General features: G+C 50.2%; 1 protein-coding gene across 1 annotated transcript in view; it reads left to right on the top strand.

Moving 5' to 3' along the window:
* The window catches only part of COTL1 (coactosin like F-actin binding protein 1), a 52,005-nt gene extending 43,307 nt beyond the window's left edge, over positions 1-8,698 (top strand). Inside the window, exon 4 of the mRNA XM_055299758.2 lies at positions 7,339-8,698. Coding sequence (XP_055155733.1) covers positions 7,339-7,449 — 111 coding nt within the window. The 3' untranslated portion in view covers positions 7,450-8,698. The remainder of the gene's footprint in view (positions 1-7,338) is intronic.
* The last annotated feature ends 5,084 nt before the right edge of the window (positions 8,699-13,782 follow it).

The following is a 13,782-nucleotide window of genomic DNA, read 5'->3' as shown; positions in this document are numbered from 1 at the left end:
TCCCCAGGGCCCTGCCGGGAAGTTGCTGTGTCCCCTGGGATGAATTGTGTCCCGTCTCTGAGTTGCTGCTGGTCCTCTACGTAACGAAGAGGTGAATGGCAGGTCTCAAGGGTGGAGTGCAGTGGTGCGATCGTGGCTCACGGCAGCCTCGACCTCCCAGGCTCGAGTGATCTTCCTGCCTCAGCCTCCCAAGTAGCTGGGACAACAGGCGCACACCACCAGTGTTGGCTATTTATTACTATTATTATTATTATTATTATTATTATTAGTAGTAGTAGTAGTAGTAGTAGTAGTAGTAGTAGAGACAGGGTCCCACTATGTTCCCCAGGCTGGTCTTGAACTCCAGGGCTCAAGCGATCCTCCTTCCTTGCCCTCCCAAAGTGCTTGGGATTACTGGCATGAGCCACTGCGCCCCACCTCCCTTCACTATTTTGTTTAACTGAAACACAATTTACATAGAGTAAAATGCACAGATCTTAGGAATACTACTCGATGAGTGTGTGTGTGCGTGTGTGTATACGTATATATATATATATATATATATTTCTTTTTTTTTTTTTTTTTGAGACAGAGTTTCGCTCTTGTCGCCCAGGCTGGAGTGCAATGGTGCGATCTCAGCTCACTGCAACTTCCGCCTCCCCGGTTCAAGCGATTCTCCCGCCTCTCACACCCAGCTAATTTTTTGTATTTTTAGTAGGGATGAGATTTCACCATGTTGGCCAGGCTGGTCTTGAACTGCTGACCTCAGGTGATCCACTCACCTCGGCCTCCCAAAGTGCTGGGCATGAGCCACTGCATCTGGCCCAAGTTTTGTATATTTTGAACGTTCATGGTGCATACCTTTGAAGCCACCACCCGGATCTGGACATGGCGCAGCTGTCTACCCCCCTCAGATGGGCTCTAATGCTCTGCAATTCATGATTCTCTTTGCCTGATCACATTATTCTTTCAGACTCTTTCATGTTCTGTCTAGACCTGCGCTGTTGCCGGCCACATGTGGCCACTGAGCGCCTGAAAGCACACCCAGCCATATCACCGCGTGCCGTATACCTGGTGGGCACACAGCGTTTCTAAGGCTGGGTTCAAAAGAAATGAATGTAAAGGACCTTGTCAGTAACTTTTAGCATCGATTACATTGTGGAAATGACAATATTTTGCATATACTGGATTAGATAAAATACTATTAAAATAAATGGCACTGGTTTCTTTTTTACATTTTTCAATGTGGCTAGTAGCAAATTGAAAATTCCCGGCCAGGCACAGTGGCTCACGCCTGTAATTCTAGCACTTTGGGAGGCCGAGGTCAGTGGATCACGTCAGCTCAGGAGTTCGAGACCAGCCTGGGGAACATGGTAAAACCCCATTATCTACCAAAAAAAAAAAAAATTAGTTGGGCATGGTGGTGTGTACCTGTAGTCCCAGCTACTTCGGGGGTTGAGGTGGTAGGACTGCTAGAGCACCGGAGGTGGAGGTTGCAGTGAGCTGAGATTGCACCAGTGCACTCCAGCCTGGCAGCATGGGTGACAGAGTGAGACCTGTCTAAAAAAAAAAAAAAAGGAAAGAAAGAAAATTCAAAATTCTGGCCTTTGGGAGGCCAAGATGGGTGGATCGCTTGAGCCCAGGAGTTGGAGACCAGCCTGGGCAACATGACGAAACCACGTCTCTACAGAAAAATACAAAAATCAGCTGAACGTGGTGGCTTGTGCCTGTAGTTCTAGCTACTAGGAAGACAGAGGTGGGAGGATCGCTTCGCTTGAACCTAGGAGGTTGAGCCTGCAGTGAGCCGAGATGGCACCACTGCACGCCAGCTTGGGTGACAGAGTGAGACTGTGTTTCAAAAAAAGAAAATTTAAAATTCTGTATATGTCCGCATTGCTCTAGGCCCTGGAAGTCTCCTTCTGATGAAGGACTTGCCTCCTGAGTCTTGCCACCTGCCCCTGCCCCTGTGGGTGTTGGTGGCCTGTGGGTGCTGGCAAGTGCTGTGTCTTGAGGAGGTGTGTGTGGTGTAGGGGTGGCCACGCTTTGCATACATATGTTCCCTGTGGTTTCCAGCCTCAGGTGCAAGGCAGACTTCAGCTGCTCCATGCAGGCTCCCTCCAGTCTCAGGCGTTGCTCCCAAGTCAGAGTCCGTCTGCCCAGAGCCGTGTTTGCTCAGCTTCTGCCTCATTTTGAAGACATGCAATGAAGCCCACTCCCCAGTGGTGCTTGCAACTCCCTCATCTCGCGGGAGCCGCTGGAAGGCATGGAGGTGGAGAGGTGTGGAGGTCGTTTCAGTTGGTTTTTAGGCTGAGGCTCAGGTCAGACATTTTGGGGACATTCTGTGCAGTCCATGCCCTGAATGGAAGGTGCTGGCTCACCTTTGTAAGCCTCTGGGGGCTTGGGAGCACCCCGTGTAGGATGGACGCCTGCTAGTACCCGCTCCATGCGGCCTGACCTCCTGGGCCCCTGCAGAGTTGGTGCTGGCCCTATAGAAGGTGGGAGCAGCTCGGTGTCCACTCAGGAGCAGGCTGGGGTCCAGCTCTGGCTCCAAGGGAACTGACCACTGTTGGTCACAGGCCCGTCTCACCCATGTGTCCACGTGATGTCCAGGCAATGGGCCCGTGCATGACCAGTCTGCCGGTGAGGTGACAGCAGGGAGCCGGTCCCAGGGGGATGACTGGATTGAGATGCAGACACTTTATTTGGAAGGTGCTAGGAGTCACTGCCAGGCTCAAAGAATGGGGCAGGGGTGGACAAGACACAGGAGCAGCACGAGGAGGAGACACAAAGAGGGGAGGGAAGCTGATGGGCAGGGGGGAGAGATGAGCGGACCCACGTGTAAGGGTGGAGAGCAGTGGGCTGGGGGATGACTGCCGCTTAACCAGCCTAATGGTGTCACTTGCCGAGCCTCAGTTTCCCCTTCTGAATTGAGGGGCAAGAGATGACCTCTAAGGACCACCAGCCCTGCTGTCTATGAGGCCATGGTGATACTAAGGCCCAGAGGGAGCCCGGACCTCCAGTGTCCTCCATCCATCCCTTCTCTCTGCTCAGCTTTGCACCAGCATGGGCTGCGTCGAGTCCCAGGCTGTACACCTTGGCAGTCACGCGGCGGGGGCTCTTGTGTGGGGAGGGGAGCAGAGCCAAATGCACCAGCTGTCAGCCAGACTGAAGGTGAAGGGAGCCAACAGGCTCATGTCTGAATACAAGGTCTTCAGCTCACCCCTGGAGGCAGTATGTCAGGATTCTTCCGAACAGAGAAACTGGAGTCTATTCTAAAGGGGCCTAGAGGATGGCCATGGTCACTGTAGCTTCAGAAATGTTTAAAGTTTTGTCTTTCTTGGTCATTGGAAGAGGCAAAAAAAGGAAAAAAAAAAAGCAGTAAGGAATGAGGGAAGATTCAATTTTGCACATTCTAACTCTCTGTGTTCCCGAGGATAAATTGGAATTGAAATATGAATACAGGACTTTTAGGTGTGAGCCAGTTCAATGTGTTAAGACCCTTGCTTTCTAACCCTTTGCTTTTTGGCAGTAATCGGATTGCTGGACGACTTGTCTTTTGAGACCTCTCCAAGTACTGACAATAAAAACAGCCCTTCTACAGGGAAAATAACCTTCCATTCTACTTTCTACTGAGCAGAGAGGAAAGAACATCAGCTGAGCCAGGAGGGTTATCAAGTTGCAGGATGACCCTGTTTATCTTGTGAGATTCAGTTTGCTTTAAACGTTTTCAGAGATCATATGGTTGCTTTTGTATATACTTTTGTTTGTATAACTTGGAATCATTTTTCTGCTAATCTTTTGATTTTAAATATGTCTCTGGTATGTAGTACAAGGTTTGAGGGTTTTTTTTTATAGTTTGAAACATAGCATTTTTAAAGGTAATTTTGTTCATTTACATTTATTGTTATGTTTTACTAGATCTGCTGTCTGTTTTGCTTCTTTTTGTTTCATTCTAATTTGATTTCCTAAGTACTTGTGGTTTTAGGTTGGCCTGTGCCTAGCTCCATGTATCTTTCATTTGAGATTTCTTAGACCTTATCAAACTTATTTTTCTTTTTTTGAGATGGAGTCTCACTCTGTTGCCAGGCTGGAGTGGAGTGGCGCCATCTCGGCTCACTGCCATCTCTGCCTCCCAGGTTCAAGCTATTCTCCTGCCTCAGCCTCCCGAGTAGCTGGGATTACAGGCGCGTGCCACTATGCCCAGCTAATTTTTGTATTTTTAGTAGAGACAGGGGTTCACCATGTTGGCCAGGCTGGTCTCGATCTCCTGACCTCATGATCTACTCACCTCAGCCTCCCAAAGTGCTGGGATTACAGGCGTGAACCACCATCCATGGCTCTCAAACCTATTATTCTTAATCTAAATCTTCTAATAGCTAACCTACTTGAACTTCAAGTGTTCTTATTTCTGTAATTGCCATATATAGCTATCACAAAGCAGAGGAACTTTGGACTTTCTTCTATAAGCATCTTGAGCTGTTGGCTTCCTCCTTCTGAAAGCTCTCTGCCCCTCCCTCAAGCCGTGGGGCTCAGGGTTGAGAAATACATTAATTCTCAATTCTCCTTTCTGGCTCTTACATCCAACTTGTGTTCTTTCATTGCACTGATCACATACACTTAGTAACATGCTATAGTGGGGTGGGAACAGAAAGGATATAAAGGTTGTTTTGTCATTCTGGGCAAATCTCTTCAAGCCCAGCCCATGAGTCTTATCTTCAAAAAGTAAAATAAAATAAAGCTAATATACTGAGAGGGCTGAATGAGAACATGAGTGAGGCTGTTCCTGGCACACATCAGCTGCTTGATAAAAATTAACCTCCCGTTCTCCACTTTGTTAGTGTCGTCGGTGGCTTTGCGTGCCAAATGCATTGTCTTTTTATTGTAAAGCTTGACCTTGAGGATGCTCCTGGGCTCATCATTCTTGGCGATATGGCGACTTTTTTGTTTTTTGTTTTTTAATTGTGGTGGAATTCATGTAACATAAAATGAACCTTTTTATTTTTATGTTTATTTATTTATTTTGAGAGGGATCTCACCCTGACGCCTGGGATGGAGTGCAGTGGTGCGATCTTGGCTCACTGCAAGCTCCGTCTCCTGGGCTCAAGCGATTCTACTGCCTCAGCCTCCCGAGTAGCTGGGATTACAGGCATGCGCCACCATGCCCGGCTAATTTTTGTATTTTTAGTAGAGATGGGGTTTCACCATGTTGGCCAGGCTGGTCTCAAACTCCTTACCTCAGGTGATCTGCCTGCCTCGGCCTGCAAAGTGCTTGGGATGACAGGCTTGAGCCACCGTGCCTGGCCTGAACCATTTTAAAGTGTACAATTCAGTGGCTTTCAGAACATTCACCGTTTTGTACAAGCCCTACCTCTGTCTGGTTCCCAAACTTTTTCATCACCCCAAAAGGAGGTGGTGGCTGTTTCAAGATGCCAGCTTTGGCGTCAACTGGACCTTCTGGTTGTCTGACTTTGGACAAGCACTGTAATCTCCAGCCTTTGTTTTCTCACCTTTAAAATGGAAATAATGTTGATCAGCGTACGGGCCTTTTCAAAAAGAACTTGATTGAGGTATAATGTATGTACCACAAAATCAAGTCATCCTAAGTGTACTTGTTCAGTACTTTTTCGTGAATTTGCAGACTTGTGCACCTATCACCACAATCCCAATTTTAGAACGTCTCTGTCATTTCCTGTTCCCATCTCCAGCTCCGCGTAACCACGAGTCTGCTTTCTGTCTGTATGGGTTTGCCTTTTTTAGACATGTATACCAATGGCAGCTGACAATATATGGTCTTCATGCCTGGCTTCTTTCGCTCAGCATCCTGTTTTCCAGGTTCATCCATGTAGTTGTGTGTGGGAGCACTTCATTCCTCTCTGTGGCTGAGGAATATTCCATTGTGTGGAAGGACCGTGTTTCAATAATCCACTCCTCTGTTGATGGACACAGAGGTTGCTTCCACCTTCCATGATTCATGTTTCCTACTGTGTGTCATTCTCAGTACTGTGGCACTGTGCTGGTACACATGAGTGCTTAATAATTGTGGTTGGCTGAGCATGGTGGCTCACGCCTGTAATGCCAACACCTTGGGAGGCCAAGCTGGGCGGATCACTTAAGGCCAGGAGTTTGAGACCAGCCTGGCCACCATGGCGAAACCCTGCTTCTACTAAAAATACAAAAATTAGCCGGGTATGGCGGCGGGCGCCTGTAGTTCCAGCTACATGGGAGGCTGAGACATGAGAATGGCTTGAACCCTCGGGGCAGAGGTTGCAGTGAGCCGAGATTGCGCCACTGCACTCCAGCCTGGGCAACAGGCTTTTCTCTCAAGAAGAAAAGAATATGATAGTCATTGTTTATGTTATTTCCTTATGGGCTTTTTTTTTTTTTAATGTGGATGATTTTCTTACCTTTAGACTTGTTATTTGTAGTTTTGATAGCTTTTTTTGTCAAGCTGTCCGTCATCATCCTGAAATTTTGTTTGTTAAAGTCTTATGATCCACATATGGCAGTAACTGAGTATCATCATGGCTTAGGGCTGTCTGATAAGCCAGGTCACCTGCTTCCCTCATTCATGCCACAAGCGTTTACTGAGTGCACCATGGGTGCCTGCGGGTTCTATGGGTGAAACCTGTGTATTCCAAGAGGAAAGAGTGACTGCATCCATTTTGCTCAGCCCTGTAGCCCCACAGCTTGGCATGCTATTTGTTGAATGAAGGCAGAGCCTCTACCCTCGTGTAACTCAGTGCGGGTGGAGAGCCCATGGCAGACCCAGGACTGGAGGCTCCTGCATGATTAGGAACATTGGTGGCTGAAGCTTGCTTGTCCCAGCTGGTGAGAGCCAATTACGCCTGTCTCCTTCCACCTCCACGTATGATGACATCACTTTGATAGCTTGACATCAGCCACTGTGGGACTATTTACATCATGGAAATGGGCAAAAGACCAATCTGAGCTTTTGTCTTTTTCTTTTCTTTTGGAGTGCCTGGTGTTAAACATTTACCAGCACACCCGTGTGCCTTTCCAACCTCGTAACCTATTATTCTCCTGACAAGATAGTTTTTTACAGATGAGAAAGTTGAGGCACAGAGAATTGAAGGGACTTGGCCAAGGTAACACAGCCAAAATTCAAGTCCTGGCTTCCTTGGGCCATCCCCACGGACATGGGAAGATGCAGCATCAGATCGGCCCCACTCCCTCCTCCCCAGTCAGGTTTTTTTCTGCCAGATGAGTCTGCTGCCGAATTTCCATTTCCATCTCTCGGCAGGGTTTTCAGTGCTTTGCTTCTCAGTGTGTTGCCTGAGCCACCCTCACATCCTGTCCCTTCCTTCTTAATAGGAACACTGGTTTCCCTTGTTCTTGCAGAATTTCGCTAAGGAGTTTGTGATCAGTGATCGGAAGGAGCTGGAGGAAGATTTCATCAAGAGCGAGCTGAAGAAGGCGGGGGGAGCCAATTACGACGCCCAGACGGAGTAACCCCAGCCCACCCCACACCGCCCCTGCCAAAGTCATCTGCCTGCTCCCCGGGGGAGAGGACCGCCGGCCTCAGCTACTAGCCCACCAGCCCACCAGGGAGAAAAGAAGCCATGAGAGGCAGCGCCCGCCACCCTGTGTCCGCAGCCCCTACCTTCCTGCTTCCCTTAGAACCCTGCTGTGCCCTATCTCATGACGCTCACGGAACCTCTTTCTTTGATCTTCTTTTTCTTTTCTCCCCCGCTTTTTTGTTCTAAAGAAAAATCATTTTGATGCAAGGTCCTGCCTGCCATCAGATCCGAGGTGCCTCCTGCAGTGACCCCTTTTCCTGGCATTTCTCTTCCACGCGACGAGGTCTGCCTAGTCAGATCTGCATGACCTCACGTTGCTTTCCAGAGCCCGGGCCTGTTTTGCCATCTCAGTTTTCTTGGGCCCTGCTTCCTGTGTACCGCTGAGGGGCAGCTGGGCCAGGAGCTGTGCCCGGTGCCTGCAGCCTTCATAAGCACACACGTCCATTCCCTACTCAGGCCCAGACCTCTTGGTATCTGCCCCGGGCTCCCTCATCCAACCTCCATCCAGAGTTGCCTAAGATGCATTTCCGGCAGAGGCAGGATTGCTCGGTGGTGAGAAGGTTAGGTCTGGCTCAAACTGAATAAGAAGAGATAACATTTGCCTTAAAACTTGCCTGGCAGTGGCTTTGCTGCACGGTCTGAAACCACCTGTTCCTGCCCTCTTGACCGAAATTTCCTTGTGACGCTGAGAAGGGCAAAGGTCTGAGCCCAGAGTTGACGGAGGGAGTATTTCAGGGTTCACTTCAGGGGCTCCCAAAGCGACGAGATCATTAGGGAGAGAGGCCCAGGGTGGGGACTGGGAATTTAAGGAGAGCTGGGAATGGATCCCTTAGATTCAGGAAGCTTCTGTGCAAGCTGCGAGGATGGCTCGGGCCAAAGGGTTGCTCCGCCCGCTGCGCTAGCTGTGAGCTGAGCAAAGCCCTGGGCTCACAGCACCCCAAAAGCCTGCGGCTTCAATCCTATGCCTGCACCACACATTCAAAAGGATCCTTTTGTTTTGTTTTTAAAGAAAGATGAGGTTGGCTTGGTTCTTCATGAGCACATTTGATATAGCTCTTTTTCTTTTTTTCCTTTGCTCATTTCGTTTTGGGGAAGAAATCTGTACTGTGTTGGGATTGTAAAGAACATCTCTGCACTCAGACAGTTTACAGAAATAAATGTTTTTTTTGTTTTTCAGAAAACAGATTGGTTTCTGATTTGTCCTACAAAGTTCTTTTTTTTTTTTTTTTTTTGCTGTAAAAACAAAGGCAGTCATCATCACCTTCAGATTTAACAGGTGTTTGCGGAGCTGCTGGGGCCGGGCACATTCACGTTCAATAGCTTATTTAATTCTTAGCAACCATAAGAAATAGGTGCTGCTTTTGTCCCCATTTCCTGAAAACTGAGGCTCAGAGGGACTCATTCACCCGAGGTCACCCAGATAGAAAGTGGCAGAGCTGGGATTTTTTTTTTTTTTTTTTTTTCCTGGTGACAGAGTCTCACTCTGTGGCCCAGGCTGGAGTGCAGTGGGGAGATCTCAGGTCACTGCAACCTCCATCTCCCAGATTCAAGAGATTCTCCTGCTTCAGCCTCCATAGTAGCTGGGATTACAGGTACCTGTCACCATGCCTGGCTAATTACTGTATTTTTAGTAGAGATGGAGTTTCGCCATGTTGGCCAGGCTGGTCTCGAACTCCTGACCTCATGTGATCTGCCCGTCTTGGCCTCCCAAACTGTTGGGATTACAGGCATGAGCCGCCACACCCGGCCAGAGCTGGGATTTGAACTAAATCTCTCGAGGCCTCTGGTGCTGTGGCTTGTGAGGGGAGCGGGGAGGCCACACATTTGGGATAGCGATGGGACCACAGGTAGTGATTCTTTTTGAGTGGCCAGAACTCCCGTCTGCCTTTTTAGGAAAAGCCAAGAGAAAGCATCTTCCTCGTTGGCTGTGACATCCTTTCCGAGGTTATCCTACAGCTGAGAAACTGGACTTCCAGCACACCAGACCCTGTGGGAGCCCAGAATCAGGGCAGAGGAGTTTCAGACACAGACAGCGGGGCTTGGAGGAGCTCAGTGTGGGGCAGGGAGGGTGCAGAGAGAGGGCAGAAGCCGAAATCAGGGCAGGAAGGAATCCTACAAGGTACGGGCAAGGCCCTGATCATGCTGCCCAGGGTGGCAGGGGGCCATAGGTCACCACCACCCCCAGCCTCAGCCCCGTCTGGGTTCTAATTTCTGCTCATCTGTTCACAGCTGTGTGGCTTTAGGCAATTTAGTTAACCTCTCAGCCTCGGTTTGCTCATCTGCAAAACAGACAACATCGCCTACGTGTAGAAAGGCTTAAGGAGCAGCGAGGATTGCGCAGGCAAAGGGCGCTTGTCAGGGTGCAGCGTTCTTATCTCACGCCTGCCACTGGTCTTGTTAGCTCTATCGGCTTCCGTCTTTTCCTATACCTAGAGCTGAGGGAGCTCAACTAGGTCCGTTCCCAGTGCACGGGTTTTAGCTCGGTTCAGAACATGGGCTTAGTAGGTGCATGACTTCATGTCACTCATGCACTCCGTCCCGCAAGCCTTCCATCCTCTCCTGGAATCTCCTGGTCGGCCAACCCCTCCTCCAGGCTCACTGCCCACCCCACTCCTTGCCCCAAAGCAGACTAGAAAGAATGAGCAGCTCTCAAATCTGCCCCTAGGCCTGTGTTCTCATCCCTGGCTGGGAATTGGGATCACTGGGAGCTTTGAAAATACAGATGAGGCCTCTATCCCAGACTAGTGAAATTGGAGTGCCAGATTCAACCAACGCCAGCTTTTCCTTTCCAGACAGCGGCAGAAGTGGACCCGATCCCGGGCAGGAGGGGCTGGAAGGGAGGCCTCCCTCTCCCTCCGTGGGTTCCTCTCGTGAGTGGAATCTTGTTTGTTTTTATTTTGTTAGTTTTGAGACACGGTCTCACTCTGCCACCCAGGCTGGAGTGCAGTGGCACAATCACAGCTCACTGCAGTCTCCATCTCCTGGGCTCAATCGATCTTTCTGCCTCAGCCTCCTGAGCAGCTGAGACTACAGGTGTGCACCACCATGCCCAGCTAATTTTTGTCTTTTTTGTAGATAGGAGGTCTCCCTATGCTGCCCAGGCTGGTCTCAAACTCCTGGACTCGAGCGATCCTCCCACCTCAGCCTCTCAGAGTGTAGGGCTTACAGGCGTGAGCCACTGCACCCAGCCATGACTGGAATCTTGAAGGGCAAGTGCAGACAGGTTTACTGAGCACCTACTATGTGCCAAGCACTGGCCTAGGTATGGGGATTTGATCATGAACAAACCCATACAGCCCCCACCCTCAAGGAGGCTGAGTCTAGCAGGGATGATGGATGTTAATTAGCTTGTCCCACCAGAGGGTGCGTGTTTCCAGATGAGGATAAGTCCCCTTCAGAGAAAAAAGCCCAGGTTCCGTGAGAACTCACGAGGGCCCTGGATCTGGCTGGGGTATGGGGGAGGGTTTCCCTAAGGAGGTGGTACCTGAGCTGAGAACGCAGGGAAAGGAGGGGAGGAACAGGAAAGCGTGAACATAGCTCCATGGAATGTGTGCCCACCGGTGAGCCAGGATTTGAAGCAGCTTGTTTGTGTGTCAAGGAGCTTGGTTTTAACTCGAAAACTGCAGCTTGGGCCTTTGCTGGGGATCCCAAGGGATCATGAGACCACTGAAGGCAGAGAAACTTTGCTTTTTTTTTTTTTTTTTTTTTTCCTGAGACAGAGTCTTGCTCTGTTACCCAGGCTGGAGTGCAATGGTGCTATCTTGACCCAGTGTAACCTCTGCCTCCTGGGTTCCAGTGATTCTCCTGCCTCAGCCTCCCCAGTAGCTGGGATTACAGGCGCCTGCCACCATGCCCAGCTAATTTTTGCGTTTTTAGTAGAGACAGGGTTTCACCATGTTGGCCAGGCTGGTCTCGAACTCCTGACCTTGTGATCCACCCACCTCGGCTTCCCAAAGTGCTGGGATTACAGGCATGAGCCACCACACTTGGCCCTATTTCTCAGCTGTGCCAGGTGTTTATACCCCAGAGGTTATCTGGGGCTGGTGAGGGGGTCCAGGCCCAGGGTGCCGCCCTGGCTGGGGGAAAGTTCCCCTGCAGCTCCTGCCCTGAGGATGGGCTGCCCTCGTTGAAATCTTTCTGTTCCCCATTTCTTAGTGAACCATAAAAGAGAGAAACAAGAAGTAGAAAATGTGCACAGTCCGAGTGATGGAGAAAGAATTTTTTGAAAGAACCAGAAACGGCCGCGACCACCAGGTGACTCAGGAAGAGACAGTGGGCAGCACAGCCATGGCTCAGAGCTCAGCCTTGGGCTCAGGTTTGAGTCCAGGGTCCATGGCTCACCCGCCAGATAACCTTGGCCAGTAGTGTCACCTCTCTGAGCCTCAGTTTCCCCCTCTAAAGATCACAGCACTTCCCTCATGCATGTATTATAAGGACTAAGTGAGCTGAGCCATGCCAGGTACTTAGCGTGGTGTGATCTGTTAGATTCCCATGGGAACTCTGCACAGTCCTGAGGGACCATCCTCGTTTGGAGCAAGGGCTGTGGCCATGAACAGCTCAGGCCTAACCCCGAGGCAGTGATGGAGCCGTCTGATCCTTCTACGCCTGCTTGTCAATGTCGCCACTCGTGGGCTGCTGTTATGAATCTAGGGCTTGGCTGGCATCACTTTGAGTACACAAATGTCTCCACCTGGGCAGGGCTTGGGAGGGAGCAAAAGACATGGCTGTTCAATCCCTGTTGGGAAGGTGGGGCTGGGACTGGGAGCCAGCACAGTGTGAGGGGAACGGTTGGAACCCCAGCTCCCCGCCTACAGGCCGTGTGACCTTAGTCAGGACGCTTGTCCCCTCTGAGGAGTTTCCAAGGTAAGTCACACAGCTACACGAGGTTCAGCGGGGCAGGGATGCACCAGCCTCTTGCAAGGGGGGGTCACCAAGTGTTTGTGAAGAGAAATACAGCCTACCACACCCTCCTAGGAAACAGCTGAGCCAGGATTTGAACCCAGGCAGTGCCGGGTTCAAGCATCTTTTCATGAGGTCATGCTGTAGGATCTCACAGAAGTGAATGAATGAGTGAGCCCGAACTTTCTGTGCAATGGAAAGAGACTGGTTAGTCTGCCAGGGTCCTCAGCTGCCTCACGGACCAGGACAACTGCACTCCCCAGCACTCCCTCTGCAGGTGCTCCCTGCAGGCTGGAGGAAGGATGGAGCAGGAATTTCAGTAATTCAGGTTGCTATCCAAAGAGGAGGAAGGACCAGGCGGTCAAACTTCCCATGGCCATGGTGTCCCAACAGCATAAAAACAGAAGCTAGCCAGGCGCAGTGTGCACACCTGTAGTCCTAGGTACTTGGGAGGCTCAGGCAGAAGACACCTCGAGCCCGGGAGTTCTGGTGTGCGGTGCACGGTGCTGACCAGGTGGCATCAATACAGTGAGACTTTCTGGGAGCGAGAGAAGCTTGGCCTTGCCCCGGGGTTGCTTTCAGCTCCGAGATTCCTCCCAGCCTGAGAGATGAGGCACCTGCAACATTCCATTTTTGTTTGAATGTAAATAAATTCCTTTTTTTTTCTTTTTTCATTTTTTTTTTTGAAGCAGAGTCTCCCTCTGTCCCCCAGGCAGGAATGCAGTGGCACGATCTCTGCGTCCCAGGTTCAAGCGATTCTCCTGCCTCAGCCTCCCAAGTAGCTGGGATTATGAGCACCTGCCACCATGCCCCGCTAATTTGTGTGTGTGTGTGTGTGTGTGTGTGTGTGTTTTGTTTTGTTTTTTGAAATGGAGTCTCACTCTGTCACCCAGGCTGGAGTGCAGTGGCGCGATCTCGCCTCACTGCAACCTCCGCCTCCCAGGTTCAAGCAATTCTCCTGCCTCAGCCTCCTCAGTAGCTGGGATTACAGGCGTGCAGCACCACGCCCAGCTAATTTTTGTGTTTTTCGTAGAGATGGGGTTTCACCATGCTGGCCAGGTTGGTCTCAAACTCCTGACCTCAGGTGATCTGCCCACCTCGGCCTCCCAAAGTGCTGGGATTACAGGCATGAGCCACCACACCTGGCCGAATAAATTCTTAAGTCATGAAACTAAGGGAGAAATATTTTTTAGAGCTTTTTTTTTCTTCAGGAGTATGCCTTAATTTTGAGCCTTTCCTTGCCCATCAGAACAGTTCATCCTAAATTGAGAAGAGAATTTCACCTTTTTCCAACAGCAGCTCCATGTTAGCTTTTTGCTACCCCTCACCCACTCAGCATCCTGTGGTCAAGGGCAAACTTCCGGAA

Source organism: Symphalangus syndactylus, chromosome 11 (assembly GCF_028878055.3).
Source record: "Symphalangus syndactylus isolate Jambi chromosome 11, NHGRI_mSymSyn1-v2.1_pri, whole genome shotgun sequence".
Lineage (NCBI taxonomy): Eukaryota > Metazoa > Chordata > Mammalia > Primates > Hylobatidae > Symphalangus > Symphalangus syndactylus.
Note: the sequence above shows the minus strand (reverse complement) of the source record. Positions and strands in the feature narration are given on the sequence as shown.